Source organism: Balaenoptera ricei, chromosome 11, assembly GCF_028023285.1.
Source record: "Balaenoptera ricei isolate mBalRic1 chromosome 11, mBalRic1.hap2, whole genome shotgun sequence".
NCBI classification, from domain to species: Eukaryota; Metazoa; Chordata; class Mammalia; order Artiodactyla; family Balaenopteridae; genus Balaenoptera; species Balaenoptera ricei.
In genome coordinates this window covers 62,031,155-62,058,776 of record NC_082649.1, presented here as the reverse complement: position 1 = coordinate 62,058,776, position 27,622 = coordinate 62,031,155, and the positions used below count along the sequence as shown (strand labels likewise).

General features: G+C 43.0%; 1 protein-coding gene and 1 long non-coding RNA gene across 3 annotated transcripts in view; one reads left to right on the top strand and one right to left on the bottom strand.

Annotated features, from left to right (window-relative positions):
- The window catches only part of MYRIP (myosin VIIA and Rab interacting protein), a 223,572-nt gene extending 199,652 nt beyond the window's left edge, over positions 1 to 23,920 (top strand). For both annotated transcript variants that reach the window (XM_059939381.1, XM_059939382.1), the window contains 6 exons: positions 4,308 to 4,502; positions 11,040 to 11,201; positions 15,841 to 15,945; positions 16,058 to 16,118; positions 17,471 to 17,589; positions 21,890 to 23,920. In XM_059939381.1, coding sequence (XP_059795364.1) covers positions 4,308 to 4,502; positions 11,040 to 11,201; positions 15,841 to 15,945; positions 16,058 to 16,118; positions 17,471 to 17,589; positions 21,890 to 21,922 — 675 coding nt within the window. In that variant the 3' untranslated portion in view covers positions 21,923 to 23,920. The remainder of the gene's footprint in view (positions 1 to 4,307; positions 4,503 to 11,039; positions 11,202 to 15,840; positions 15,946 to 16,057; positions 16,119 to 17,470; positions 17,590 to 21,889) is intronic.
- LOC132374907 (uncharacterized) overlaps positions 1 to 27,622 on the bottom strand; it is a 172,015-nt gene that overhangs the window by 32,648 nt on the left and 111,745 nt on the right. The window lies entirely within an intron of this gene.

Here is a 27,622-nt window from a genome sequence, read left to right as displayed (position 1 = left end):
AGAGTAAATGGAGGAAGAATTTGTTTCTAGCAACATGTGTTTATAGGAAGAGAAAGGGCATGGCTACAGGATGGAGAGATTGCTCGGGCTCAAGTTTGTGGGTAGTGAGACAAAAAGTAAAGGAGTCTGCTCTGCCCTGCAGTCCCTAGAAAGAAGAGAAAAGATACAGGTGGGATTTTGACGTGGGTCCTGACCTGGTCTTCTTTCTCAGGTCCATTGACGTGGCCACTGTGGCAGGCCCCCACCTCGGAGGGGTACATCACCTCCTTAAAGGTCTGCATTGGTCCTGTTGTTCGTTACAGTCTGGCAGGAAGCTGAGTCTTTGTTGAGGTTGACGCTTGTTTCTCTGCCTCACTGCTGAGCGATGGAGGAAACACTGGAGGTTTCTCATCACCTTCTGTACCCTGAGCGTGGACTCTTGGTTCCAGCCCGGTGATTGTAAAGTTGACATAACGGATTTGATGTTCCACAAGGGGATGTGACACAGACCGGACCCTAGAGGTGGACACTCAGGCTCTCAGTGGTGACCATGCGTGGTCGGGAGGTCGAGGAGTGTCAGTGTGTCAGAGCAAATACATCCCCGGGGCGTATCAACAGCTGAAAGCTCCTCCTCCACCCTGGAGAAGCCACACTGGCTACGCTGGGCATTTTGAAAGGGAGTCATGCATGTACCCGGCACTTAATAAATTTGTTGTTTAATTTGTGTTTCTTTGATCACTAGAAGGTTGAATTTGGTTACTGCATGAGTCCACTGGCCATTTTCATTCCATCATCCGTGGGGCCCTTGGCCACGAGTGGCTTTGTGGCCAACCTTCCTGTTCTGCAACAGCCCCTATTCTGTCAGCTGATTTTCTTCACACTTTCAGGTCTCCCTTATTTGATACCATGGACCTGTCACATTTGATCCATCTTATAATTAACATCTGGAGTAACATCGGCTGCCATCATAGAGAGCTCTTTCTGGCTCTGGAATCGTGCTTTGTTTGTGCCATTCAGCTCAGGTCTCTGGAGCTATAAGCAATAAAGCAGGAAGGCTCCTGTAGATTTTCATTTCTCCCACACACAGGGCTCCCTGCCAGCACCTCTGAATCCTCACCAGCTTTCTATCTGAACAAAACCCTGTCCGGTGCTAAATATAGCTTTATTTCACACAATTGTAGAAGGTACTTTCTACTTTTAAATCTAGACTGGGCAGGGAACAGGACATTTACGTAACAAGTTGGTGTTAACCCTGTGACAAACCTTCTAATCGCTTACTGGCCTAGTGAGTAAGCTAAGGAACAAGGAGGTTGGGTGCCCTGCTCCTGTCACACAGCTAATCAAATCCCAGTTATCGTCACTTCCAGCAGGTGCCGTGTCCACTCCCGCGCTCACATCCAAGCAAGCCCGCAACACTCCTGTAGAACACGCAAGAACCACCTGATTCCCTAGAGGTGGGATTAATTCCCTGCAAGTGTTTGTGGGTTCCGGTTTGTGTTTCACAAGGGAGGGCAGAACTGGGACACCAACCAACCAGAGAGATCTTGTCCAGTTTCCATATAATTTTTTTCAGTCACTTCCCCAGCTGGAAGCTGGTTCCCTTCTGAAGGGGACCACAGACCTTCCAAGTGAAGCTGTGGTGCTCTCCACAGACCAACTGCTGGGGACTGCTCACTCTCACTTAATGACAAGTGCAAATACCTTCAGGGGTCAGGAAAGTATGTCACCGTGTCAAGTGGCTGGGGTAGAGCTAAAGGCACACTGTGAGGGCAGGGACTTCATCCACTGTTCACTGCTTATCCCAGCACCTGGAGCAGAGCCTGCGAACCACAGGCCCCCAATAAGATATGTATTCAATAGAATGAATGGTGGGGACTGCAGAGAACTGGGAAGTGCTTATCTCACAGAAGGCATTCTTGTCAAAAAAGCATGCCTCTAGGCAATATTTGCCTTCCAGCTGGCAACTCCTATGATTGAATAAACTAGGCTATTTCTGGACGGAAAGGAACAATGACTGCCAAGCAACACTGATGTCCAGCTTATCGCTTTGATATTATATGTTCAGTTGGAGTCAAGATGCAGATAACTCTTTCTGTTTAAACACCTCTGAAGTCCTTCCCATTAATAACATTGGCCCCTTAATGACCCTGGACCAATTGGAGATGTGTGTAAATGTTAACATTTGCCCTTCCATCGTGCTGTGGTCTAACCGTTTTTCCTGAATCCCTTAGTCATACGTCTTCCTTTTCAAAAGATGTACAAAGGCACCTCTTCTATCAAACAAAGGGCAGACTTTCTAAATACAAGCTTTGTTTACTAAGAGAAGGGTACCAAACCTGCTTTCATACATACAACGTTGCCTTTTCTAAAATGGACTTAAGCAAACAGTGGCAGCTATTTCTTGCCAAAAACATTTTGAGTCCAATTCATCTCCAAAACCTGCCACATCGAGTTACAGGATTCTAGACAATGGCGGACAGCCTCTGCAAGTTTTTCCTAAGGTAAAGAGTTGGCTTGGCTCTCCCTTGGACACTTCCCTTATTCTGGTGGGTCTGCGTCACCTTCCTCCATCTTATTTTCCTGATAATCCAGACCCATTTTTTTGGTATGTAGCAAACTCCCTTGAACCAAAAGAAGCATAACTCTTGGGTGAGTCAAGCAGCTACTGTGAAACAGACAGGCTGCATAGGAGCCCTCTGAGCACATGTGCCCTAACCCTAGGATGACTGACCGGTGCCAGGATGAGCCCCTAGGATGAGACCATGTACCAGAGCCCAGAGCCAGCTTCTAGACTGTGGACTCAGCCACAGACTTGTCACTTAGACACTCTGATTCCATAGTGAAGTTGCAGGGCCACTGAAAACTTCCTCTAGTGAGATAAAACCTGCAGTAGAATTTACTTGGGGAAACAAACTTTGCAAACCAAGTCAGAGCTATCATTATTATATTTTGGCCAGAATATATGAATCAGATAGATACCTTGGGAGGTACCAAAGGCATTAAAATTCCAGGTTTTCTTGAAACACTTTACTGGTTAAAAATATGCCCATGGGCAATATTTGACTTCCAGTTTACAAACCCGGTGATGGGCTAAGTAAAATTAATTGTAGATGGACACCATTAGTGCCAAGCAACATTGATCTCCTGCTTACTTCTTGGTGCTATATGTTCAGATGAACTCAAAGATGCAGATAATTTTTTGTGGCTGAAGTACCTCTGCTCCATTAAAGACCTTGGCCCAGATTTGGACTGACTAATTTTGAGCCATGAATATAAAAACTAGAAGTGACTTGTATCAGTTAGAAATATATTCAACCACAAATAACAGAAAATCCAGCCAATAGGGGCTCCAACAGGTAGGGACTTATTTTGCACACATGTATCAAGGTGTTCAGAGGCAGTTCAGCTGATCCAGTGCTATGTGGGCTCAGGCTCTTTCAGTCTTCTGATCCACCTGACCCAGCATTTTGGTATCATCCTCACTCTTGTTGGCTTTCTAACCACCGACCTATGATCAAGGCAGAGAGAAGTGGGGGCAGGAGAGCATCAGCTGCATCTATTCAACTGATTAGGAAAACAAAAGCTTTGCTAGAAACCCCTCAATAGACTTTCCCTTCAGGCTCACTGATCAGACCGATGTCACTTGACTGCCCCTGGCTGCAAGAGAGGCTGGGAAATGCAGTGTATTTTCTGTTCAGCCTTTATAGTGGGGGAAGATAAGGAAGAATGGGCTTGAGAATAGATGTGGGTGAGCTAACAACACAGTAGCTACCAGAGACTGCAGAGAAACTCTTTCCAATCCTCTCAATGTACAGATGACAAAACTGAGTTCCAGAAATGGGAAGTAGCCTGGCCAAGGTCCCATATCTAGATGAAGTTACAGCCAGATCTAGAGCCCAGGTCTCCTAACTCTTCATCCATAAAGCTACCCACTGGACCACATCGTGAATGTAGTTTGACAGAGTCTGTGACTGAAGCTCTGTTGAGGAAAGAGAATATCATCCAGAAAACGAGGCAATGAATATGAATCTATCAGCAGTGGGCAGAGGACCCAGTAGCTTCCACTTGAGCTCTCCTTCCTCTCTCCCTAAGAATCTGAAATAATTCATTGTGAGTCACAGAAGCTAAGCCAGGTTACATCAGGCCTCCTCTCAGTCCCCTCAGACTGGGTAGATTTTTTTAGTGTCTCATTCCTTTGGCACATTGATGTTTGTGTGTGTTATGAAACAGAATCGATCTCATGATGAGCACCATGATAATGTAGAATTTCCATGTCATTGTTAATGTTGTTCTTGTCTTCTATCCCCTTCTGTTATTGGACCAAACAGAAGTATTCTGCTGTTTCTCTCTGCAACATCTCCACAGAAGTCCTGAAAGTCATCAACGCCACAGAGGAGTTGATAGCAGAGTCTACAGGGCCCTGGGAGTTCCCGCCTGTCCCTCCTGACAGAGAGAAAGGGACGTTTCCTCTTGGAACAGACCAAGTGAGACTGGATGAGCAGCTGACTTCCCTGGAAGAAAATGTAAGACAGTGTGGATATGCTCTGTCTAGGGCACACATGTCCAAAGGAGAAGCTGATGATGTTGTAACTCTTCACAAAAAGGGCAAGGACATAAATATACTACCACCATAGCAAATATATTCTCAGAAGGGTCTTAGACTGGGTTCCCCAGAAGCAGACCCCAAGATGAAGATTTCTGTGCAAGTGATTTATAAGGGAAATGCTCCCAGGGGAGACTGGTAAGGGAGTGGGGAGAGGGAAGAAGCCAAGCAAAGCTATGATCTTAGACAAAAAGTAGCTTCAGCCCGATCCTGCAGGCAACTCCGGGGTGTAAGTTGCATCTCAGAGTTGTCCTGACCTAAGGCAAAGGAACTGGCCCTTCCTACAGCCAGTGGGCACCTCAGTCTCTCTGCATGCAGGCAAAGTGTCTACAGTAGCTCAAAAGCCGTTTTTGCATAGATCTGAGCTGTTGGAAACAAAAGCACACTGCAGCTTGGGAGCGGGGAGGGGAGTATGCAGAAACTATATAAGGGATCTGTGGGGATCCAGGTGGAGAACTGCCAGTGCCACTACAGAGAATAAGAGTGGTTGCCAACAGAACTTAGGTTACTACAGAACTGGTCTGCCCTGCTTCACAGATATGTCTGCTCGTAATGGATTTTTCTGTCCTTCCAACTGGTGAGGAAAGAAAGAATGTAATAGATTCTTACATATAAACACCTACCATCATTTTTAAGACTTCAGTAAAGGTCTGATGAGAATTTTCCAACAATGCAAACCAGGGGTGACACAGAGAAATCTGGACATTAGCCACTCAGGCCATCGTTACCATCACCAGCTGGCATAGTCCCGATGTCAAATCCAGTCAGGTGATTCCATCTTTCCAGACCCAGCAGAATCAACCCTAATCTGGAGATGCTCTAATGAATGGTGTTCTCAGAAACCAGGAAATGTTATCAGAGAGATTTTTTGCCAGAAGTTGAAACAACAACAAATCAAAATGACTCAAGGTAAAAAAAAAAAAAAAAAAAAAAAAAAAAATGCCAATATTAGTTTCACTTTGAAAGTAGAAGACTCTCTCCCTTTGGATTCCCATAAAACCTAGGCATATGTCTGCCTCACTTTGTTGCCCATTCTGTTCACGTATATATCCCCTATTAGATCAGCACCATTGACATTTTGGGTTAGATAATTCTTTGTTGCGGGGCCTGTCCTGTACGTTGTAGGATGTTTAGCAGCATCCCTGGTCTCTACCCACTAGATGCTAGAAGCTGCACCCTCCTAGATTTGACAATCAAAAATGTCTCCAGACATTGCCAAATATTAGCGGGAGCATGGGGGAAGAGTAGGGCACGGTCATGCCCAAGTTGGAAACCGGATATATAAATTCCTATAGAACAGGTCCTGCTGCCTTTCCTGTCTATAGCCCTAGCCCTTGGCCCTGAGCCTGACACAGAGGAGGTGTGCAAGGAATGTTTATCTGATATATGATTACATCAGATGGATAAAATCCTTTTTTAAAAGAAATGTTTTACTTCTAATGTGCAGGTCTCTGTTCTTTAAAAATGCCTATAATACAATTCTTTCAGGTGCTGATAGTCCTAAAATGGCCCTAATCCTGCACACACAGAATTGAAAAGATTAAAATAAAGATATGGTTCACCAGGAAAGGGAGGCATTTTTTTCTTTTTACAAAGTATGGTATCAAAAAAACTTACAATGCGTGAAATAATCTAGATTTAAATGACAAAGGTCAGCACACTGAAAGCAAAGACAGCATGCCTTTTTTTCCCCTCTAAGGAGTTTACTGAAAAATACAATGGCCTTGGCAGAGTTTTCATTTTGTAAGATCCTTTTACTGTACATCATGTTTCTTTTTGTGGGTTCATTAACACTTTGAGTTCGAAACACATCTACTTAGCCACTGATTCAAGACGTCAGAAACACCAGCAGTGGGAAGCTGGGGATTACAACTTCCTGCTCCCTGTCCAGCCCCTCTAAGATGCCTCTCCTGTTCTCACAGAGTTAACTGCCTACTTCCACCTCCTTCCCTACCCCAACCAGCTTTTCAAATTTCACCTCCGAAGAGATTCCATCTTTGTTCCTTTGAATTCTGTGGGTCTTTGAGTCACAGAAGGGATGACTTTTTTTTTTAATCTCTTTAGTTCACCAGATCACAGAGCCATAGGCAGGTTGCTTGCTCTTCTGTTTCCAGGATGGAATTCAGTTGAGCAGCAGGAGAAGGGCAGGGCTGATTCTTAAACTGGCCTCTGGGTGCAGCTGATTTAATTAAACCAGGGCTTTTGTCTATGTTCTAAAGAGCGCTCCTGCTCCTCACTCCTTCGCTGCCTTTCTCCTTTGTGCTAAGGAGACCGGGGAATGGCAGAAATAGAAATGGCAACACTTAGTCTGCCCTCTGAACACTGGCTTCTGCAGACCAAGCCGCTGAGATAAAAGAGAACATCCTCATTTGCAAGAGAATATTCATCTTTAAGAAGTCTTATGAAGATTTCAGAGCTACGTAAGATAAAACAAAAAATATCACATTCATATGTCTAATCTCCTGTTTTCATAAACTGCCTTGTTAATCCACTTACTTAGGGTAGGGCATGGGGATTTTGGAATTTCCTTAGTCTCTTAGCTTTGACACTTCTCACCTGCTGCCTGGCTGTCTCCCCTAAAGGTGGGAGAAACCTCTGACCAATGCCAGCCTCCCCTGCACACACAGTGGGGACTCAGTTTCTCGGACTGAATGCCTGGGGAGCTCTGAAGCACAGGGTTCTACTGTACCTGTAGGGGTCTGTCTGGGAGAGGAAAGTTTCAGGAAGAGAGTATTGACTCAGGTGTGGGCAAGGATAAGGGGTGCTGTAGTGCCCAGAGAGTAGCAGTAGGAGGAAGTGGTCACCACCCTCAGGCAGTATAGCCCAGGGAGAACTGGAGCCTGGAAGAGCGCCCCCTAGTGGGAGCTGTCGCCGTGGAATCCAGGAAGGGAAAAAGCAGGGGAAAAAAGGCTCTTACTTCTTTCTCCTCCTGCCTTTGATCTCCTGCTGGTGCTTCCCATTGGCCAAACCCATCCCAACCAGCAAGGAAGCCTTGGTGGTAAAGTTTGTATAGGTTAGCGTCACGGAGAGCAGAGCAGAATAGAAAATGGATCTAGGGATCAACAGAGAACAACAAGTATGACCATTTTCAGACCTGTGGTGTGAATGGTAGGGGTCCACCAGGGCCACCTTGTGGATTTATGCAGGGTTGTGAGTGAGAGGGGTGAGTCGGCTCCCTCATCCTCCCACCCTCATCTAAGGACCTTCCTCATTCTTATCTTTCCTAAATGACAGAGACCACCTGGGGTACCGCATAATTCCCAGCCACAGAGCCAATGGAGGAATAGTCTCAACTTCCCTTTTACTTCTGCCTTATAACTCCAGCAACCCCAAATACGTTGTAGTATACAACCAGTGGCAGCAGGCACAGTGGGACGGCCAAGGGGGGACCCAGCTCTGGCCCAGAATCCAAGATCAGGCAGAGGAGGTTGATCTTCCTTCTCAAAGCCCTTGTACAACCCCCATAGCACAGAAGAGGTAGAACTTCTAGAAGTGGTCATGGCTCTCTGCTCTCAGAGAACAAGAAAAGAAATACTATCTGTTACTGTCTAACCTTAGTCCCCTAAAGTATATGTCATGGACGCCAAGTCCAACAAGATGCTCTAAGATCAAATATGCTTGAGAAATCCATATACTCTTTCTAGGAAAATTGAGATACATCTTAGCACATTAAAGACCCTGAGAAGTCCTGCAATAAAGAAATCTGTTTAATGTTCTTTATTCTAGGGGCTTTGACCATAAAGTCCTTCCTTTGAAACACCTATTCTCATCCCTTGAACCACTTAGAGAAAGGCTTGTTGAACCAGGAGCCAGTCAATGGGGTCACAGGCATCAGTGACTAGAGTTTGGAGAGGACATAGATTACTCAGACATGGTAACCATACTTCTCACCAAAAGTGGACCTTAATTAAGCAAGCAACTCCAGGTTAATGTTTTTCAAATGGGTTATTTTTAAGACTAGAATAACAATTTCATCATATGGCATGTTAATTTTTGTTATTTCAGCCCAGCCACAGAGCCAATATTATGGCCATCTATAACCACAGTAACTCTAGTACCTTTATGCCAACGTTTGAAATTTAAATCGTCGAAACATTCCAATCGAGATTAAGTATCACAGCATCATAGGGCAAGGTGGATAAAGGCATGAAATCTTGGCACCAGCCCTCTGGCTCAGTAAATACCTGTCATGATCATCATCACCATCATCACCATTGTCATCATCCTCTAATCCTTTAGGTGCCATGACCTTGCTTGTAAGTTCCTGTTGAGGAGGTGTCAGTGCCAAACCACTGAACCTCCCTATCCCCCTAGTGCCAGGAAAGCAGGCTTTTAGGGAACACAAAGTAAAAGATGAACATTCTGGCCTTGCTGAGAACTTGGAGCGATTTCATATTGCTTTGTCTTGGCAGAGAAAGTAAGGAACGTTAGTGGATGACCATGCCGGTGACAAAACAACAAGGTGCTATTAAGTTGATACAACCGTAGGGTATGACGACGTTGAGTTTTGCATGTTTCTGGAAATATCAAGGTCCTGAGACCAAAGATATGTCAGGTCATGTTTAACCATTGCCACACTTAAGTTATTCATTTCATTTAAATTCCAAATTTAGTTTCATTGTGCAAAGCTATAAGTTAATGTTTTTAATTATCTTATCAAAATGAATTCCCCTTTTTTTTGGTGTGGGTACCAAAAGTGTAATATCCAAACTCAAACTGTGGTGGCCATCTCTCTGATCTCTTCCTTCTCTCTCCTCTCCTCTCCTCTTCCTCCTCCTCCCCCTCCTCCCTTTCCTTTCCTACCTCCTCCTCCTCCTCTTCTCCTCTTATTCTATTTTCCTCTCTCTCTCTCTCTTCAATTTTTCTTCCCCTCTGAAGATAAGTTTTTCAACCTCACAACTTTTGAGAGACAAATTTTTAATGATTTCTCCACTCAAATAGCTTTGAAATATTCATCATTTCCTTCATGTGATAAACAATAAAGTGTTTCTTGTTTTGAAGATAAGGAATAAATGGCTATATTAAACTGTGAAGATCTTTTAGAAACAGAAGTTCTCTAATACTTGCATATGACAAAGAAATATAAAACTAAGGGCAAAGTGAAATAAGGCAGTTCCAGCAGACATTTGACTCATGACCCCTGTATGACCGATGAATCACCCAACTTGATGTCCGCTATGTCAGTCACTGCTGGAAGCTCCCACAGCTAATTGTGCCTGGTGACGCACAGTCAAATTTGCTCTCATCAAACCTGCACCTGCCTTTGCTCCACTCTAAAATGTTTTGTAAAATTGCCAGTTTTCACGCAGATGCATGAATCATGCCAAGGAATTAACCGAGTTGGAGCATCTCAGGATTCTTTGCCCTCTTCACCAACACTCAGCATTGCTCAGTGCAAATGACCATGCATGATCTGTGTGCACTGCTCTTGGCTTGCCCAACTCTGTTATATTTTTAACTCAAGTTAAAGGAACTGTTAAAGGAGTGACCGTGCATATCATTCAAGTCAACTCTAAATGGCTGTGATTACATGTTTAGAGCTTTATATACATTGATTAAACCTCATGAACCTGTTTAAGTAATTGCCTTCTCTAGATACATTTGGTTCCTTGTGTTGTCCACTGTTTCATCATGTTATTAATTAGGCTGAAGGAGCATTTGTTTCACTCACCCTGTCCTCAGCCTGAATTATTCCAACGATTTTACTTTCTGTTTGCCCATTTTTACGAGAATCACCTTATAAACTCATAAGCCAAAGTAATTTTTCCTTTAATTTTCCCTCAAATTACTTCCTTTATCTTACTTTCTCTTTAATCTTCAGGAGCTCTCAAAAAACTGTCTTAATTGATCATAGATTTTATATGCTTCTCAACATCACACTATTTTCTAAAAAATAAGGTATTTTCCTACTACATACTTCAGGTTCATTTTCATTCCCTTAACCTGATTCAAGCAACGTCACGGTACTTAATCAGAGATAATTCATGCAAAATTTGTAATTGTTTTAAATTAATTTCACCTCTTTCATGTTTTCTGAATTTTTCCAAATTACTAATGCCAACCAAAATTTTTATTGGAAAAACTACATCATGAGTTTTTCTCTTTGTTTCCTCTATCTTGATATTGTGGTTGTTATAGTCCCTGGACAAATTCACAATTTATGTAGCTGATGTCATGTATTCTTGTACTATTTTATCATATTTTTAAAACTTACAAACTACTTTTTTTTGCAGGAAAGGTTGGGGGAAGAGGAGGTGTGGTTGACAGTGAGGGGGTGGCAAGACCTTATGCTACCACTTAAGTGTGAAGAATGTTTATAAATGGGGGACTCCCTGTCTCTTTCTCCCAATGTTGAGTCTAGTTCTCTCTCACTCCCCTGAATTATGGCATCCCCTGAAGGGAACCCACCAGTCCTGGGTCCACAGACCTGAGCTCAAAGGCCATGCCTCCTCTATAGGTGTACCTGGCGGCAGGTACCGTGTATGGACTTGAAGGCCAGCTGAGTGAGCTAGAGGATGCTGCCCGCTGCATCCACAGTGGCACTGATGAGACTGAACTGGCAGATCTGGAGGACCAAGTAGCCACGGCAGCAGCCCGGGTCCACCATGCTGAGATCCAGGTAAGAACTCTCCTCTCTGCCCAGATGGAGGACTACCGGGCAAAAGGAGAGCGCACCCCATCTTCCACAAGAATCATTTCAAAGCCTTTGTATCTATCAGTTCCTGCCATCTCCGGCAGACTTTTCGTGGACATGGTCCTTCCAGGTGGATTCCACCAAAGCCTCCTTTTTTAAAGTGTAGCCTTCCTCTCCCCAGATTATGACCTTGATAATATATCTCTTTAAAACCTATGCCATTTTCCTCTTTGACAAATTCTCTGACCCTTGCTATAGAGGCTCCCATTCCATCCCAAGACCACCCTTCCCTAATCTTTATCACACTGGTTTTTTAAAAAATATTTATTTATTTATTTATTTATTTATTTGGTTGGTTGTGCCAGGTCTTACTTGCCGCAGGTGGGCTCCTTAGTTATGGCACGTGAACTCTCAGTTGCAGCATGCATGTGGGATCTAGTTCCCCGACCAGGGATCGAACCCCAGACCCCTGCATTGGGAGTGCGGAGTTTTATCCACTGCGCCACCAGGGAAGTCCCATCACACTGTTGATTACCTATTTAATGCCAGGTTTCCCCACAACAGACTAAAAGCTCCTTGAGGACAGGACTCTAGCTATCTAGCTTAACACAATAACTCCAGTTATTGTGCCTAGCATAACACCTCACAGAGGTTTGGGCCTCAATAAAAATGAGATGAATAAATAAATGAAAAACGAAGTGTAGATTTCTTAGACCAATATTTTGCATGATTTAGATATGGCTGTTTTAGAACTAATTACTAAATTATCTATAACTTTCTGAAGATGCTTGTTTGCAGTTTTCATGGATATTCTCTTGACTTCTGACTCTGGATCAAAATGGACTGTGGACTAAGTAACTGATTTTCAAACTGGGGTCCATGGACATATACAAACTCAGAGACCCACGAGAAATGCTGGTCTTTGCAGCATAAGCTCAGCGTAGACCTCTGGTTCACTGATATTTCTGTAGACCCTGCATCTTAAAACTGCATCCTCTGGAGAATGGGGATCAATTGAAACCATCTCTGGATAGAGAAGATGACAGTTTTGGGTGATAATTTTTTTTTTATAAATTTATTTATTTATTTTTGGCTGTGTTGGGCCTTCGTTGCTGTGCGCAGGCTTCTCATTGAGCTGGCTTCTCTTGTCACAGAGCACAGGCTCTAGGCACGTGGGCTTCAGTAGTTGTGGTGCGCAGGCTCAGTAGTTGTGGCTCGCAGGCTCTAGAGCACCAGCTCAGTAGTTGTGGCACACGGGCTTAGTTGCTCCGCGGCATGTGGGATCTTCCCGGACCAGGGCTTGAACCTGGATCCCCTGCATTGGCAGGCAGATTCTTAACCACTGCACCACCAGGGAAGTCCGATAATTATTTTTTAAATAAATATTTTTATCTTAAAGAATCAAAAATCACAACAGCTGCTCATATCATTCAGCACTCTTGAGAATGGGAGGGAACCAGTTCTGTGCTAGGAATGGCCCAGGAATGGTCTCATCACAGAAGGCCCTGTTGACTGTTTATTACCAGCAAGAATGGCTGAAGAGCAACTCTCCTCAAAAATCATTTCCCACAAATGCCGCTCAACATTTAATCAATTTATAGTTAATGTTATATAAAGTAGAATCAAATCGCTTGTTTTCTGGGGGTATATTTTGCAGCAAATACTTCTTGAATGGTTTAGCAGGAAGTAATATTGTTTATGGGTGTTTGGGAGGGTTTTTTTGGATAATTAGTTATTCATGCTTCCAAATGTTTCTAGGCTTAAATTATTGGAGCCATGGTTTATGGCAGAAAATCCTGGAGTCCAAAATGTCCATTTTCCATGTGTTTGAATGTGCCTATTAATTTATCATTCGTTGTTAAATATTATAATAATGTCATTAATAATACCTAATGTTCAATGAGTCTTACTGGGGGCCAGGAGTTGGGCTTAACCCTTGAACTCATTATTGTATTTAATCCTTTCAGCATCCCCATGAGGTGGCTATTGTTATTTTTCCCTTTTTATATCTGGAGAAAAGGAGACTCAGAACGGTTGAACTGAAGTCAAATAGCTAAAAAGTGATGAAGCCAGGATTTTAACCTAAGTCTTTCTGGCCTCAGAGCCCACTTTCTTCACCAGTCTGTGCTGTGTGGTTTCCTGAAAAATGTGCTTGCCCTGCCCTCAGGTATATATCCACTTGCATAAGAGTCCTTACTTTGCATGGGAGGTTGTCAACCTTGCCATCATCTTTACGGCTCTTTCAATGTGGGAACCTTTATTAGTGTGGAGACTCTCCTTGTCCTACAGTTGCTGCCAGAGAAGGAAGATTCATTCCCTGTTATCTGTTCTTGTCCAAAGCAGAGTCTCACAGAAGATGTCACAGAGGGTATCCTGCAGGATGGTAGGAGGGTCCCACTGGAGGGTAGATGTGCTGAATTGTGTTCTTAGATTAGGTCAGATTCTAGGGTTGCTTTCACCTTAGAGTTAACCTTTGGGACTCCAAGGTGAAAGCAACCCTAGAATCTGACCTAATCTGACAGGATTGCCAGGTGCTGAAGCCAACTGCAGGATGATGCATGGGCAGCGTGCTAAGGATGCTGTCCACTGCGTCCTGCAGGGTCATCTCTGTGGGCATTCCTGGGGAAGGTCTCTCTTAACTCTTAATATCAAGAAAAGCTATTCTTCTGAGTACTTGGTCTTTATCTTGTGGACATAGAGTCATAAAATGATCTTTTTGCTTTGGCTCCCAGGAAACCCAGAGCAGAATTGGTCATCCCCTTCTAGCAAGTGTAAGGGTCACTGGATATGCATTCTTAGGAATTAATGGAACACAGTTAGATACAATGTGATAGATGGATGGATGGATAGATAGAGAGATAGAGAGATAGATAAACAAAATGTAGGCAAAGTCAGCCCTCGGCAGTCTCCCTTCCTCTTTCTGCATCCTTTGCCCTGTGGACTAAAACTGGAAAAATTAACCCTTCTTATTCTACAGCCTGGCAGTCAGCAAATCAGGAGGTCAGCAACTTGCTCTCCCACTGACCTGTCTCCCAGGGCCCTCTGAGCAAAGCCCTCCATCAAAACTGCTTCCAGGAAAGAATGTGGGCATCTAACCCACATCAGTTGCAAATGACTGATAAAAGTTTATGCAATTTATTGGTCTATAAACCAAAGGAATGCCGTTCTCAGTGTGAAATTTGAGGAATGAGAATAGGAAGGTATCTGGGGGCTAGGAAGGGACAGGGGCTGCACAGTGGCCCCTTCTGGGGGCTGGCTGCTGGGCAGCTTGGATTCTTTCACCAGCTGCCACAGTCTTGGCCTTTACCTGCCTCCTCCTCCTTATCTGAGTAAGATTGCCGCTCCTCCGGGATAGGGGAAGCATCTCCCATATTTGCTGACCTTTCAGACCTTCTCTCTGCACTTCCTACAGCAGCTATCCCAATGGGCTTTGTCCAAAGAAGCCCTCAGTAAATGGCAGCAGAATTAGAATTCGTCTTGTGCAGCACAAAATAGCTTAGGGACAGGGGAGGCAATGGAGACGTCGGGGCAGAGGGCACACACATTGGCAGCAGGGCCCACTTTCAGGTTTCCTGTCTGATGCCCCAGCAACACTCAGGCTGTGCCATCTCAGCAGGATGGCTGTGATCCCAGCCTCCTCCCTCGATTCTGCCAGCTTCCTCCTGCCTCCTCCAGTGTCCCCCATGCCAGGCCTTGGCAAGGCCTCTGAGAAGGGGGCAACATGGCGAGATCATGAGCAGTGGCATTAATGCTGAGCTCTGCTGTGAGATGTTGGGTGTGTCACTCATCCCTGTAAGCCACAGTTTCCTCATCTGTAAAACCAAGAGAATGGTACCCCTGTCACAGGATTATGAACAAAGCATGAAGAGTTCATGTATTTAAAGCACTCAGCATGGCAACGGCACATAGTAATGCCCTTTCCTAAGAGGAGGGACCGTGTTTTCTTCACCCCTGGGGACATGGATGGACCGGGGTTCTTTCCGGGTGCTGAGTGGGCTCTTGTTCTCTATATCTACCTTAAGACATTGTTGGAAAAAAATCTGAGCTTCTTCTGACCTACTGATGTTATAGTAAAGGAAACTGATGCACAGAGAGAGGAGGGAGTTTCTCAAGGCCACTTGGCCTCTTAGTAGAGGAAATGGACTTGAACCAGGGGCTGCAGGGCTTCCCTCCTAAGACCTTGTGCTGTGGTTTTGGATTCAGGGAGTCACGGAAGAAGGAAGCAGGACCTATAAATCATACTTGCTTTTCAAAGCTCACATCGTGTTGTCTCCCTGGGAAGCCTTCCCTCACCCCCACCCCTACCCCTATGCTGAGCCAGATGGCCCCGGGCCATCGTGCCCATCGTGCCCTGGGCTTCCATTTTTCCCTAGGGGTCCTCTGACAGGGGTGACATGCTCTAGAGCTAACAACTGGAAAATTAAATTTACAAAGAAAGGCCTGTGGTTTATTTTCTCACTACAGTACTAAATAGAGAAGTGCTTGGTGGAAGTTGAATGAGTGAATGAATGAATGAGCATATATCAAAGCAGATTTGTTCTTTATAGAGTCATAATACTTTTAACAAAGATTCTCCCCGTCCTGGGCTTTCTCCCTACTGATTCTGCCTTTCTGTTGCATTAAGATTTCTGATATTGAGAGCCGGATTTCAGCCCTGACCATTGCAGGATTAAACATAGCACCCTGTGGGCGCCTCACAAGAAAACGAGATCAGAAGCAAAGGAACCAGGTGCGTTTGTCCCTCACTCCCTCTGCTGGAATATTGCACGACCTGAAAAATGTAGAAGATAAAACATCTCTGGCTTTGCAAAGGTGTACTGATTCCTGTGTTCTGTTTGTAGGTACAAACCATAGACACATCAAGGCAGCAGAGGAGGAAACTCCCTGCTCCACCAGTGAAAGGTATGCTTAAATCAAACCACAGAGCCACCAAAGCATTAAGCCTGACTCACTCACTCAGAGTAACTCAGAGATCTGAGTTTGAGGACCAGATCTAATGGGGTGTTCTCACCCAGAATTGCCCTTGTGGAGAGTCTATCTTGACTTGAATTCCTCCAAGAGGCAGACCCTGGGACAAAGATGTGATTTGGGAGGTAATTCCAAGAAACACTGAAAAGGGAAGAGAGAAAAGATTCAGGGAAGGAAATTAAGCCAATATAATGTACTTTAATTAGTAGTTTGATGCTTTGGGCAAATGAGGCTAACCCCTACTGGGGACTTCCGGGAGACAGTATCAACCGCACCTCAGAGTTTCCTGCTCAAAGAATAGGAAGATGAGATATTTCAACTCTCATCTTTGCTTGAAGGTTATTTCTGGTAGGGGCATTAACTCCCTGGTACTTCTGACCCACCCCATCATTCATGGGCCAAGAGAGAGTGGTGATGCCTGTAGTAGGATGCTGTCAGTGTGGGCTGGAATGGTGACTGTCAGGGAGATGCGCGAAGGACACCAAAAGCATCTAACAAAGAGCCCAACCTAGAGAGATTCCAGCAATGCCGGTCTATCACCCTTATCTACTGGACATTTTCAACAATTTCCCTAGATTCAGAAGCCACAGAATGATGATGCCAAACTAGAAATTTAGACCTGCAAACTAGAAGAGTAGAAAGTCAGAAGATATATGTTTGAGTCCTGGTTCCACCATTCATTGTTCAAGAAATGTTTACTCAGTGCCTACTTTATATTCCCCAGAGCCCTAAACAGTTAAAATACATTACAGATCCATGATCCCTTATTTGAAACCCTTTAGAAAGGTAATATGGTACATGTACTGTGTATTTCATGACAGCCCCCTCCTGTGGCGTCTGGAGTAGCGTCTGATAAACACATTAATATCCTTGCAGCAAAGCGTGACAATGTTCACGCTCCATGAGAGGGACAAGGACTTGAAATGGCCACTTATCAGTTTAAGTCAGGTTTTGCCATCCGGCAATTTTGACTCCAAAGTTGTAAAGATTTGCTGTTTTTAGAGCCTTTTATATTTCAGAATTGCAAATAAGAGTTTGTAGACTGTATTGGATTATCTCCAAGCTACATTTTCCTAGAAAGCCACCAATGATGCCTTGATTTATTTGGTCCACCAATAAATAAATAAGTAAATAAACAGAACAAAAAGTTTCCACAGTCAGACCTATGGACCAGAATGAGATGCCAGTCTAGAACAAAAATCTGGGTAATCTGGACACCTGGTCTTTCTTCCTTAACCATCAGTCCAGCTTCTAGATAATACTTATTCCTACGTGTTTCCTTTTAGCTGAAAAAATTGAGGCATCTTCAGCGACCACCATTAAAACATTTAACCGCAACTTCATTCTCCAAGACTCCTCGACAAACAGGACTAAAGAAAGGAAAAGCACTACCAAGGATTTGATAGTAAGTCATCTCTATCTTAATGCCAATTACTGTCACTGTTGATGGCACCTCCATTCTGTAGCCCTTCTTTCTGTAGGTCCCCAGTCAGAGCCCCAAGAAGCATCCTTCCTGCATGGTCTCATGGTCTGTTGGTTGGGTGGAGGGGGTCCTTATATTGCTAACCTCTTGGGTATGTGGATACATCCTGTCAATTATATCTCCAGCTCCTTGTATGAACCAGATTTAATATAAGAGAAATAAAAATGTGTAGACAGAAATATAAGGTCCGATTGAGGTATAAGAGTTTTTATTCTGTTTTTGATTCTTATTCACTCTTCCTTAAATTTCTTCTAAGCCATTAATTACTTGTGTTCCAGAAAAAAAGTCAGCAGCTGCCCATAAATGCGGCAAAGGAAGCGACAGTGGATAATTTGCATAAACCTGGAGATCATATAAGAAGGCTAAGGGATTATTACCCTAACACCAACATATGCTTCAGAATTTTGCAAATGCTTGATGCTGCTTATATGGGAGGTGAAGACCCAGCTAAACTGCCTCAGTGATACCAGTTATGCAGAGGGGGTAGACAATGGCTGGGTGACAAGATTGAAGCAACGAAAGGCAAAACCTATTCTGTTGCCTTTTATGCATCACCTGTCACTCCCTTCCCATTCCTCCCCCTCACTGTCCCTGTGTCATGAGCACAGAAGCACCAGTTAATGGCATAATGGGGGGCATGCCCTTTTGAATCACAAGTTACTGCATCTCTTAGGTACCATATGGCAACAGTGCTGCCCACTGCCTTTGCTTCATTGGCCAGCCGTTACCCCTGACCTTTCAAAGTCCAGTTACCTGGCTCCTGGCTGTTACTTCAAAGAGCTAAAAAGAAGCATTATCACACTAAAAGGGCAGACCACTAGGGCCAGGGAAGGAGTCTGTTATAAATAAGATAGTTAAAAATAAATTACCTTGGGCTTCCCTGGTGGCGCAGTGGTTGAGAATCTGCCTGCCAATGCAGGGGACACGGGTTCGAGCCCTGGTCCGGGAGGATCCCACATGCCGCGGAGCAACTGGGCCCGTGAGCCACAACTACCGAGCCTGCGCATCTGGAGCCTGTGCTCCCAACAAGAGAGGCCGCGATAGAGAGAGGCCCGCGCACCGCGATGAAGAGTGGCCCCCGCTCGCCGCAACTAGAGAAAGCCCTCGCACAGAAACGAAGACCCAACACACCCAAAAATAAAAATAAATAAAATAAAAATAAAATAAAATAAAATAAATTACCTTAAGGGAAAGTGGAGGGTGGGGAAGAGGGATAAATTAGGAGTTTGGGATTAACTAATATATATAAAATAGATAACCAACAAAGACCTACTGTATAGCTCAGGGAACTATACTCAATATTTTGTTAACAACCTATAAGGGAAAAGAATCTGAAAAAGAATATATATGTGTGTGTGTTTGTGTGTGTGTTATCTGAATCGCTTTGCTGTACACCTGAAACTAACACAACATTGTAAATCAACTATACGTCAACAAAAATTTTAAAAATAAAAAAATTTTAAAGGATAAAGCTCCAGATTCCCCTCTCTTAAAAAGTAAAATAAAATAATAAATAAATTACCTTCCATAGATGTAGAACATAGATCAATGGTTGCCAGGGGCTCTGGGGAGGGAGAATAGGAAGAAATGCTTAATGGGTAAGAGGTTTTACTTCAGAGTGATGGTATGTTTTGAAACTTGATAGAGGCAGTGGTTGCGCAACATTGTGAACGTACTAAATGCCACTGAATTGTTCATTTTTAAATGGTTAATTTTATGTTTTGTAAATTTCACCTCAATAAATTATTTCTTAAATAAATCAACTTTAAATAACACTGAGAGGTTAAAAATGAAAGAATAGACAACATTCTATGCTAAATAAATGCAAACAAAAAAGAAAAGGCAGGAATATTACTTTCAAACAAAGTAGAATTCAAGGCAAGAAGCACACAGTAGAAACAGGGAGGGAGGGTGTTTTAGATACTGATAAAGTAAGTAAATCATGAGACTTTCTTGAATTGGCAAAACAATAGAGCAACGCAATCTAATGTGCCATGGTTGATGACTTTAAAATTCCCTTATCAGCCCTTGGAAGCCCAGTACACCAGAAATAAATACAAATTAGATAATTTGAATAGTGTAATTATTAAGCTTTAATTAAGAGGGACTTCCCTGGTGGTCCACTGGTAAAGAATCCACCTTATGAAATAATGGAAATGTTCTATATCTGCAGTGCCCAATATGGTAGCCACCAGCCAGAAGTGGCTTCTGAGCCCTTGAAATGTGGCTACTGCCTTGGAGGAACTGATTTTTAAATTTTATTTAATTTTAATTAATCTAGGGCTTCCCTGGTAGCGCAGTGGTTAAGAATCTGCCTGCCAATGCAGGGGACACGGGTTCGAGCCCTGGTCTGGGAAGATTCCACATGCCGCGGAGCAACTAAGCCCGTAAGCCACAACTACTGAGCCTGTGCTCTAGAGCCCGCGAGCCACAACTACTGAGCCGCATACCACAACTACTGAAGCCCACGCACCTAGAGCCCGCACTCTGCAATAAGAGAAGCCACTGCAATAAGAAGCCTGTGCATTGCAACAAAGAGTAGCCCCTGCTCGCCACAACTAGAGAAAGCCTGCATGCAGCAACGAAGACCCAATGCAGCCAAAAATAAAATATAAATAAATTTTTAAAAAATTAATCTAAATGTAAACAGCCACTTGTGGCTAGTGTCTACCATATTGGATAGAGCAAATCTAGAAAATTAGAACAAAAGTTAAAATAGTCAGAAACCCTACTCAGAAGTTTTAAAGCATGTGCACCCACATACACAAGTATACACATACACACACACAACGTGCACATCTCACACATATTTCCAAGTAACTATTGGATTAAAGAAAAAAGCTAATCCACAGAGCATTTACAAAATGAAGACATTACATATATCAAAACAAATGGGATACATACAGAACCACACTGAGTCAAATTCACAGTATTAAATCTTTTCTTCATTATTAAAGAAGGAAGAAGCAAAACAAGTGAACTAGACTTTGAATTTCAGACATCAAAGATAAATGCATAAACCAATTAAAACCAAAAAGCTATAGAAATGATCATAAATCCAAGAGCTTATCTTTGGAAAAATAGAGAAATTTTTGTTAGCCAATTCAAGGAAAAAAACCCAAGAAATAAAAAAATAAGAGATTCTAATAGAGATGTAAATTTTTAATTTAAATATACAATGTGATGTAAATCTATGCTAATAAATTTTAAAGTCTTAGTTCTAGTAAAATTAGGATCAAATCAGAATATCAGTAAAAACTGACTTAAATAAAATTTTAAAATTTATTAAAACTTCAAAAAAGATTCTCTGGCCCAAAGGTTTTGCTGATAAATTTTTATGAGCTAATTCTCATGCAATATGAAATATTCCAGAGGATTAAAAAATCTCAAAACTAAAAGATTCAAGTTGTAAAGCTGTTAAAACTGCAACAACTAAAGGGCTAACAGGGCTGGTAAGTATGTACACATCTTACACACACAGGCACAAACAGACGCATACAAACCACACACCAATAGTACTTCTTCAGAGAGATGAGGCATGCTAAATAAAAATTAGCAAACTAAATGCAGCAGTACATTAAATAATAAATTACCAGGTAAATTTTACAGGAATCCACCAATACCTTTAATATTGAGATATTGATTAATAAATCCGACCAGCAGTTCATTTCTTTCCAAATTAATTTATAGTTTAATGCAATTCTCATAAAATTCTCAGTGGGATTTTCTTGGAACTAAAGTTCATGTAAGAATAAATCAGAAAGAATAGACAAGAGCATTTTGCAAAATTAAAGTGATTTTCCTGCCAGATTTTAAAACCAATTAAAAGCTGTAAAGAAACTGATGATTAATGAAATAGAATAGAAAGCTCAGAAATAGATACAGGCACATATGAAAATGTGTTATATGATTTTTTTAAGCATTAGGAACCAGTAGAGGAGGTATAGATGATTTTTTTAAAAAACTCTGCTTGGGAAATTAGCCAACGGGATGCAGTGGGAAGGGAATCAATTTGCCTTATTCCATACACCAAAATGAATATCAGATGGATTAAGAGGTACATGTAAGAAATGCATCACTTTTTGAATATTGTGAAATATTTCACTGGTCAATGGGCATGAATACCTTTTACAACATAAAAAAAGCAGTAGACATTGTTGTTAATGGCCTCTCCTCACTTTCACCAAGTGGTTGATTGCATCTGCTCATTTTCTCCCCTCAGGAGCCCACCCTGGAGTCTGCTGTGAGGTATTAGCACCATGGAACTCCACTGCCAGTGACCCACTGCCTCCGGCCGTACACGACAGTGCCTTGACCCAACAGCCATTGAATACTGTACGGATTTCCACCTGAGGAGAGGGCGTGGGGAGGCCACAGTGCACCCCTGCACAGGGCTGTCCTGATACCTCAGCCAGAAAGCAGACCCAGACTTCAGCATCAAGGTCTTGCCTACTCTCTGCCTTAGGCTCCCAGGAGAATCCAAGACAGAAAACCAAGACGCTGGCTTCCAACAGTAGAGCTCCAGTTTAAAAGATGCATCTTTTCCCTGTTCGCTTTGCTACTGTGTGTTGTCTTTAAGACCTTTTTTTTTTTTTTTCCTTTTTTAATCCCTTTGATTCAACTAGTATTACATGTCAATAATTTTTCCCAAAATATATTATTGGGGTCGGGGGATAGTGGAGGGAAGGGTATTAACATTTAACTCATCAGTTCTTATTAATCTCTCACAAGCATCTTTGTCCTACAAATGCTAAGGAGAAAAGTGAAAACCCCTGTAGTGAGCACTAGGGGCTGTCTAACTTGGGGAGCCCTCAACTCTCAAGGTGTCCCTCCAGCCACCTCCTTGCTGCTGGCTCCTAGCCCACCACACCACCAGTTCCTCCCACTGCTTTGCAGTCACAAGCCACAGGACCGAAAGCTCTGACTCGCCCATGCCGGCCCAGGTCTATCTGAAACAATGTCTCATTGAGAATTCAGGGTTCTTCCTTGGACTCGCTGAGAGTTTCCTCGCTCTGAAGGGGGGAGGGGCTTGCAAAAGCCCACCATTGGCTTAACTTTAGCACACTGTCTAGAATCAATAAGATGTGGTTTAGCACTGACTGCATCTAAATGAGGTTTAGGTAACTGGATTATTGCAGGATACAACCACACAAGGAAACACTGTCCTCCAAAATTTATTTCCCAATAAATATTCAGCAGAAGTAGTAAAATGTCCTTAAAGATAAAAATGGTTAAGACTTGAGAAAATTTGCATGTCTGAATAAAGCAAGGACAAATTGAATTCAACAGACGCAAGAGCTGACACTACCTCCACGTGTGTGGCCGCACATGCATGACTATTTAGAGTGTATTTATAAAAGCAAATGGAACTGGAATTTCACTCAATTAATTGAGCATTAGCAACTTTTTTTTAATTTGCTCCTGATAAATTCTGAATCTGAGGAAGAAGGCAAAACATGGGAGGCAAGGGAATAGCATGACTGATGTATATTAAGTGACTGCTCTGAAGGAGGCAATATTATTCTCATTTTAATCCTAATAGCAACCCTATTCAGTAGGTATCCCCACTTTTCAGATTTGGAGACTGAGGGCCAGAGTGATTAATTTTCCAAAGTCAGACCTTTAAGCTAATTACAACTCGAATGCCTGACAGAGCCTCATTCTGTGTTGTTTTCCACTTCTACAATCTTTTGCTGCTGTGCACATTTCCAGACCTGACTTGCTGCTGAAATGTGTGTTATGATCCATTCCTGATGGGGGTCTACCTATCTTCTGGTAATACTCCTTGCTGATGCTGTGTATGTGTTATCCAAAAGAAATGACTCCTTTGAAATAAAGTAAATCTTTGGCTTTTTGTTCTGTTGGTGTGATTAAAAGCAAACAAATACAAAATTTAAAAACACAACAAAAAAGATTTGAGTTCCAAATAGAGCGTTTTCTTTAAGAGGCATGAAAAGCAACTATTGTTGTGTTACAGTGTTAAAATACTCAGTTTTCTTTGACAAAAATGTGTACTGTGTAAGCCTTGCAAAAAAACAAAATGAAGAAGAAGCCTGCTCTATGGCATTTGAATTTTTATAAAGGTTTCCTTGTGCCAAATAAGTGCAAAGATTTAATTTACTATTAAAATCCATAAGCATATGTTATAGTTCCAGATGAATTATTTTGTCATCAAGTGACTTTGATCTTCAGTGTCAATATTTATATTTAGATTAATTTTTATAAATGAAAATATTTTAATGGTTTAAGAAAATGAGGCCAATAGGACCATATCTTTGATGACTTCTGAAAGTATGCTTGCCTTCATGTTATATGCACATTGCCAAGAATTACTGTCAAGAGAAATGATAAAGAAGTAAAAGTCATTTACGGAAATAATGTCTGTGTGTGTGTGTGTGTGTGTGTGTGTGTGTGTGTTTGGTTAGAGAAGAATGGGAGTGAAGAAGGGGTAGTCATTGGAGGGGCCAAGATTCAAAGCCACGGTGACCCCACACCCCATGTTCCTTCCAGTTACACCACTCACCTCTCCATTGCTTGTTCTCCTGAGAACACAATTTCCCAGGGCCACCTCCACTGAGTGGTCACTCAGGTAACACTAGCAGTTCTCAAAGCAGGGAGGAGGGGCAGTGTGATTTTGTGCCTCAGGGGACATTGTCGCAACTTGGTGGGGGCAGGGCATGCGCATAGTGGATAGCGGCCAGGGATGCTGCTGAACACCCTACAGTGAGCAGGACAGCCCCCCACAGCAAAGAGTTATCCAACTCAGAATGTCAGTGGGGCCAAGTTTGAGAACCCTGGGTGAGACCCTGGAGGGAAGCCTGGACATCAGTGGAAAAGCCCCGGCCCACCTCTGCAGGGACTGCGTAGCTGAGTGAGAAGCAAGGCAGTGACTCTCCCAGAGTCTTGCACAGGCTCAGAGGCAGTTGTTGGTCCTCTGAGGCTGGCCTGCCCAGACACTGGCCCTGCCATCCCCAGACGGGACTAGGAACCCACCACTAAGCTGAAATGAATGAGGGAATAAAATATGAATAGAAGCCAAGAGCAGCAACATGGATGGACCTAGAGATTATCATACGAAGTGAAGTCAGACAGAAAGACATATCATATGATATTACTTATATATGGAATCTAAAACAATGATACAAATTAACTTACTTACAAAACAGAAACAGACTCACAGACATAGAAAACAAACTTATGGTTCCCGAAGGGGAAAGGGGGTAGGGATAAATTAGGAGTTTGGGATTAACAGATACACACCACTATATATAAAATTGATAAAGAACAAGGACTTACTGTATAACACAGGGAACTATATTCAATATCTTGTAATAACCTATAATGGAAAAGCATCTGAAGCTGTACACCTGAAAGTAACACAATATTGCAAATCAACTATAGTTTAAAAAAAGAAGAAGAAGAGGAAGAAGGGGGAGAAGAAGAAGGGAAAGAAGGGGAAGAAGGGGAGGAGGGGGAGGAAGAGGAGGAGGAGGAAGAAGAAGGAGAAGGAGGAGAAGGAGAGGAAGAGGAAGGAGGAGGGGAAGAGGAAGGGGGAGGAGGGGGAGGGGAAGGGGGAGGGGAAGGGAGGGGAAGGGGGAGGGGAGGGGAAGGGGAGGGGAAGGGGGAGGAGGGGGAGGGGAGGGGGAGGGGAGGAGGAGGAGGAGGAGGAGGAGAAGGAGAAGGAGAAGGAGAAGAAGGAGAAGGAGAAGAAGAAGAAGAAGGAGAAGAAGGAGAAGAAGAAGGGAAGAAGGGGAAGGAGAAGGAGAAGAAGCCAAGAGCCTCCTCTGCCTGATAGGCTAACGCAGTAATACTCAAGCTTGAGTGGGCATCAGAATCCCCTGCAAAAACACAGATCATGGGATAAATCCAGTCATCCCCGTCCTCAGTTCACCTTTGTCTACACTACCATTAATGTGCCTGGCACAATAACGTTTGCTAAACATTCATAACAAACAAGCTAACACTTAGGTTGGTGGGGCATTTCAGATGGGGCTGGCTGGGAGAACAACACTAGGAGACCCTCTGAGATCCTCTTCAGGCAACATTTCTGGACCAAGAATTCCTGACTTCTCAACCCACCCAACCCCCAGACCGTATTCCCATAGGACAGCAAGACATGGAAGACAGCCAAGAGGGTCCAGCCACACTCCAGTTACCTGAGCATTCAGCCTCCCTAACGCAGAAGCCCAAAAAGCTTGTACTGAGCAGCCAATCTGCATCAACACTCCGAGTATTCAAGAGAACTGGTTTGGGTCAACAATTTGAGTGTCAAGAGTGATGGGCAGCTACACTCATAGAAAGTTTACAGCTCTTCTTGCTTCTGGGGTAAATAGGAACAGAGTAAAGACAGTATTTTCCCCTAAGAAATAGGTGCTTGATTTGCCATGACAAAAAAAAAAAAATGTGACCCAATATTCACAGCATTTGAAGGCTGCCAGGAAACACTAGGCTCTACTCTTTGATATTCCACACACCAGCTCTGTGGCTTATCACCTCATCTGTAAAATGGGGTTAAAATATATTCCTCATGGTGTTGTTAAAAGGGTCATTGAGGTAACACATGAGAAAACTCTCAGCAGAATGTTTGATAACTATGGGTCCTCAATACTGGTTTCCTCCTTTTTCTCTTGGAATAAGAAAATCATTCGAATATCAGCACCATGATTTATTTTGCAAAATGCTGTGCCTCAATTTTTGTACTCATAGTAGAAGAGATTATTGTGCTGCAAATATTCACTCCCTTAACCCTCTAACTCTGGGAGGAGTGACTACTTCACCCCACTGACGTTGGGCTTGGCCATGTGACTTGCCTCATGGTTGGTGGAGCACACTTCTCTGTCTTCTGGCTGCTATTACAAAATACCAAAGACTGGGAAGTTTATAAACCACAAAAATTTATTTCTCACTGTTCTGGAGGCTGGGAGTCCAAGATCAGAGTGCCAGCATGGTCAGGTTGTGGTGGAAGCCTGTTGCAGACTTCTCACTGTGTCGCCACATGGCGAGGGATCTCTCTGGAGCCTCTTTTAAAAGTGCACTAATCCCAGTCATGAGGGTGTAGCCCTCCTGACCTAATCACCTCCCAAAGGCCTTACCTCCTAATATCATCATTTTAGGGGTTAGGTTTCAAAGCATGAATTTTGAGGGGACACAAACATTCAGACCATAGCATTATCCAACCCTTGGTTTGGATTTGACCATGTAACTTGCTTTGGCTAATGAGATGTTAGAAAAAGAGCTACATAAGGGGCTTGAAATATATTTATGGAGTTGGGTTTGTCCACTTATATTTGCCATTCACTATGAGCACAAGCCATAGGCAGCCCACTGGTCCAAGGAACAGACTCAGATCCAACCTACAGCCAAGCTGAGCTGAGCCCAGCAGAGATCATCAAAGCCACCCCAGCCAACCTGTAGACATGAGAGCAAGAATAAATCATTGTTCTTTTAAAACACTGAGTTTGGGAGTGGTTTATTATGCAGTAATAGCTAACTGATACACTACGTGAAAAATTAGTTTTATAACCTTAGATTAATCCTTGTGTTAGTGATGAAATGAAGATGAGTGAATATCAAAAGTAAAATCACTTGCCAATATAAAGGATGTATTAGCAACTATTGAGCTACTTGCTTTTGACCTGCCATGATATATTAAACTTCTGTTACATTTTTTGGAAGCATCTCTCTCTTTCTCTGTGTGTGTGTGTGTGTGTGTGTGTGTGTGTGTGTGTGTGTGTTGATCTTTCACAAAGGGTCCTGTATTCATTGAAATTTTTGACAAAACTTTAAAGTACAGGAGGCATTTGGTACATTCCTTTAAAAATAACTTTCCAAATGACAGCCACTCTATTTTCTCCCAGGGGAAGTATTTCCCATACAAAATTTGCATTTTACAGAACAGTTGGTTGTGTGAGCCTTCTGTCTCTGCAATTGAGTTATAATTATGATAAAGTGCAGG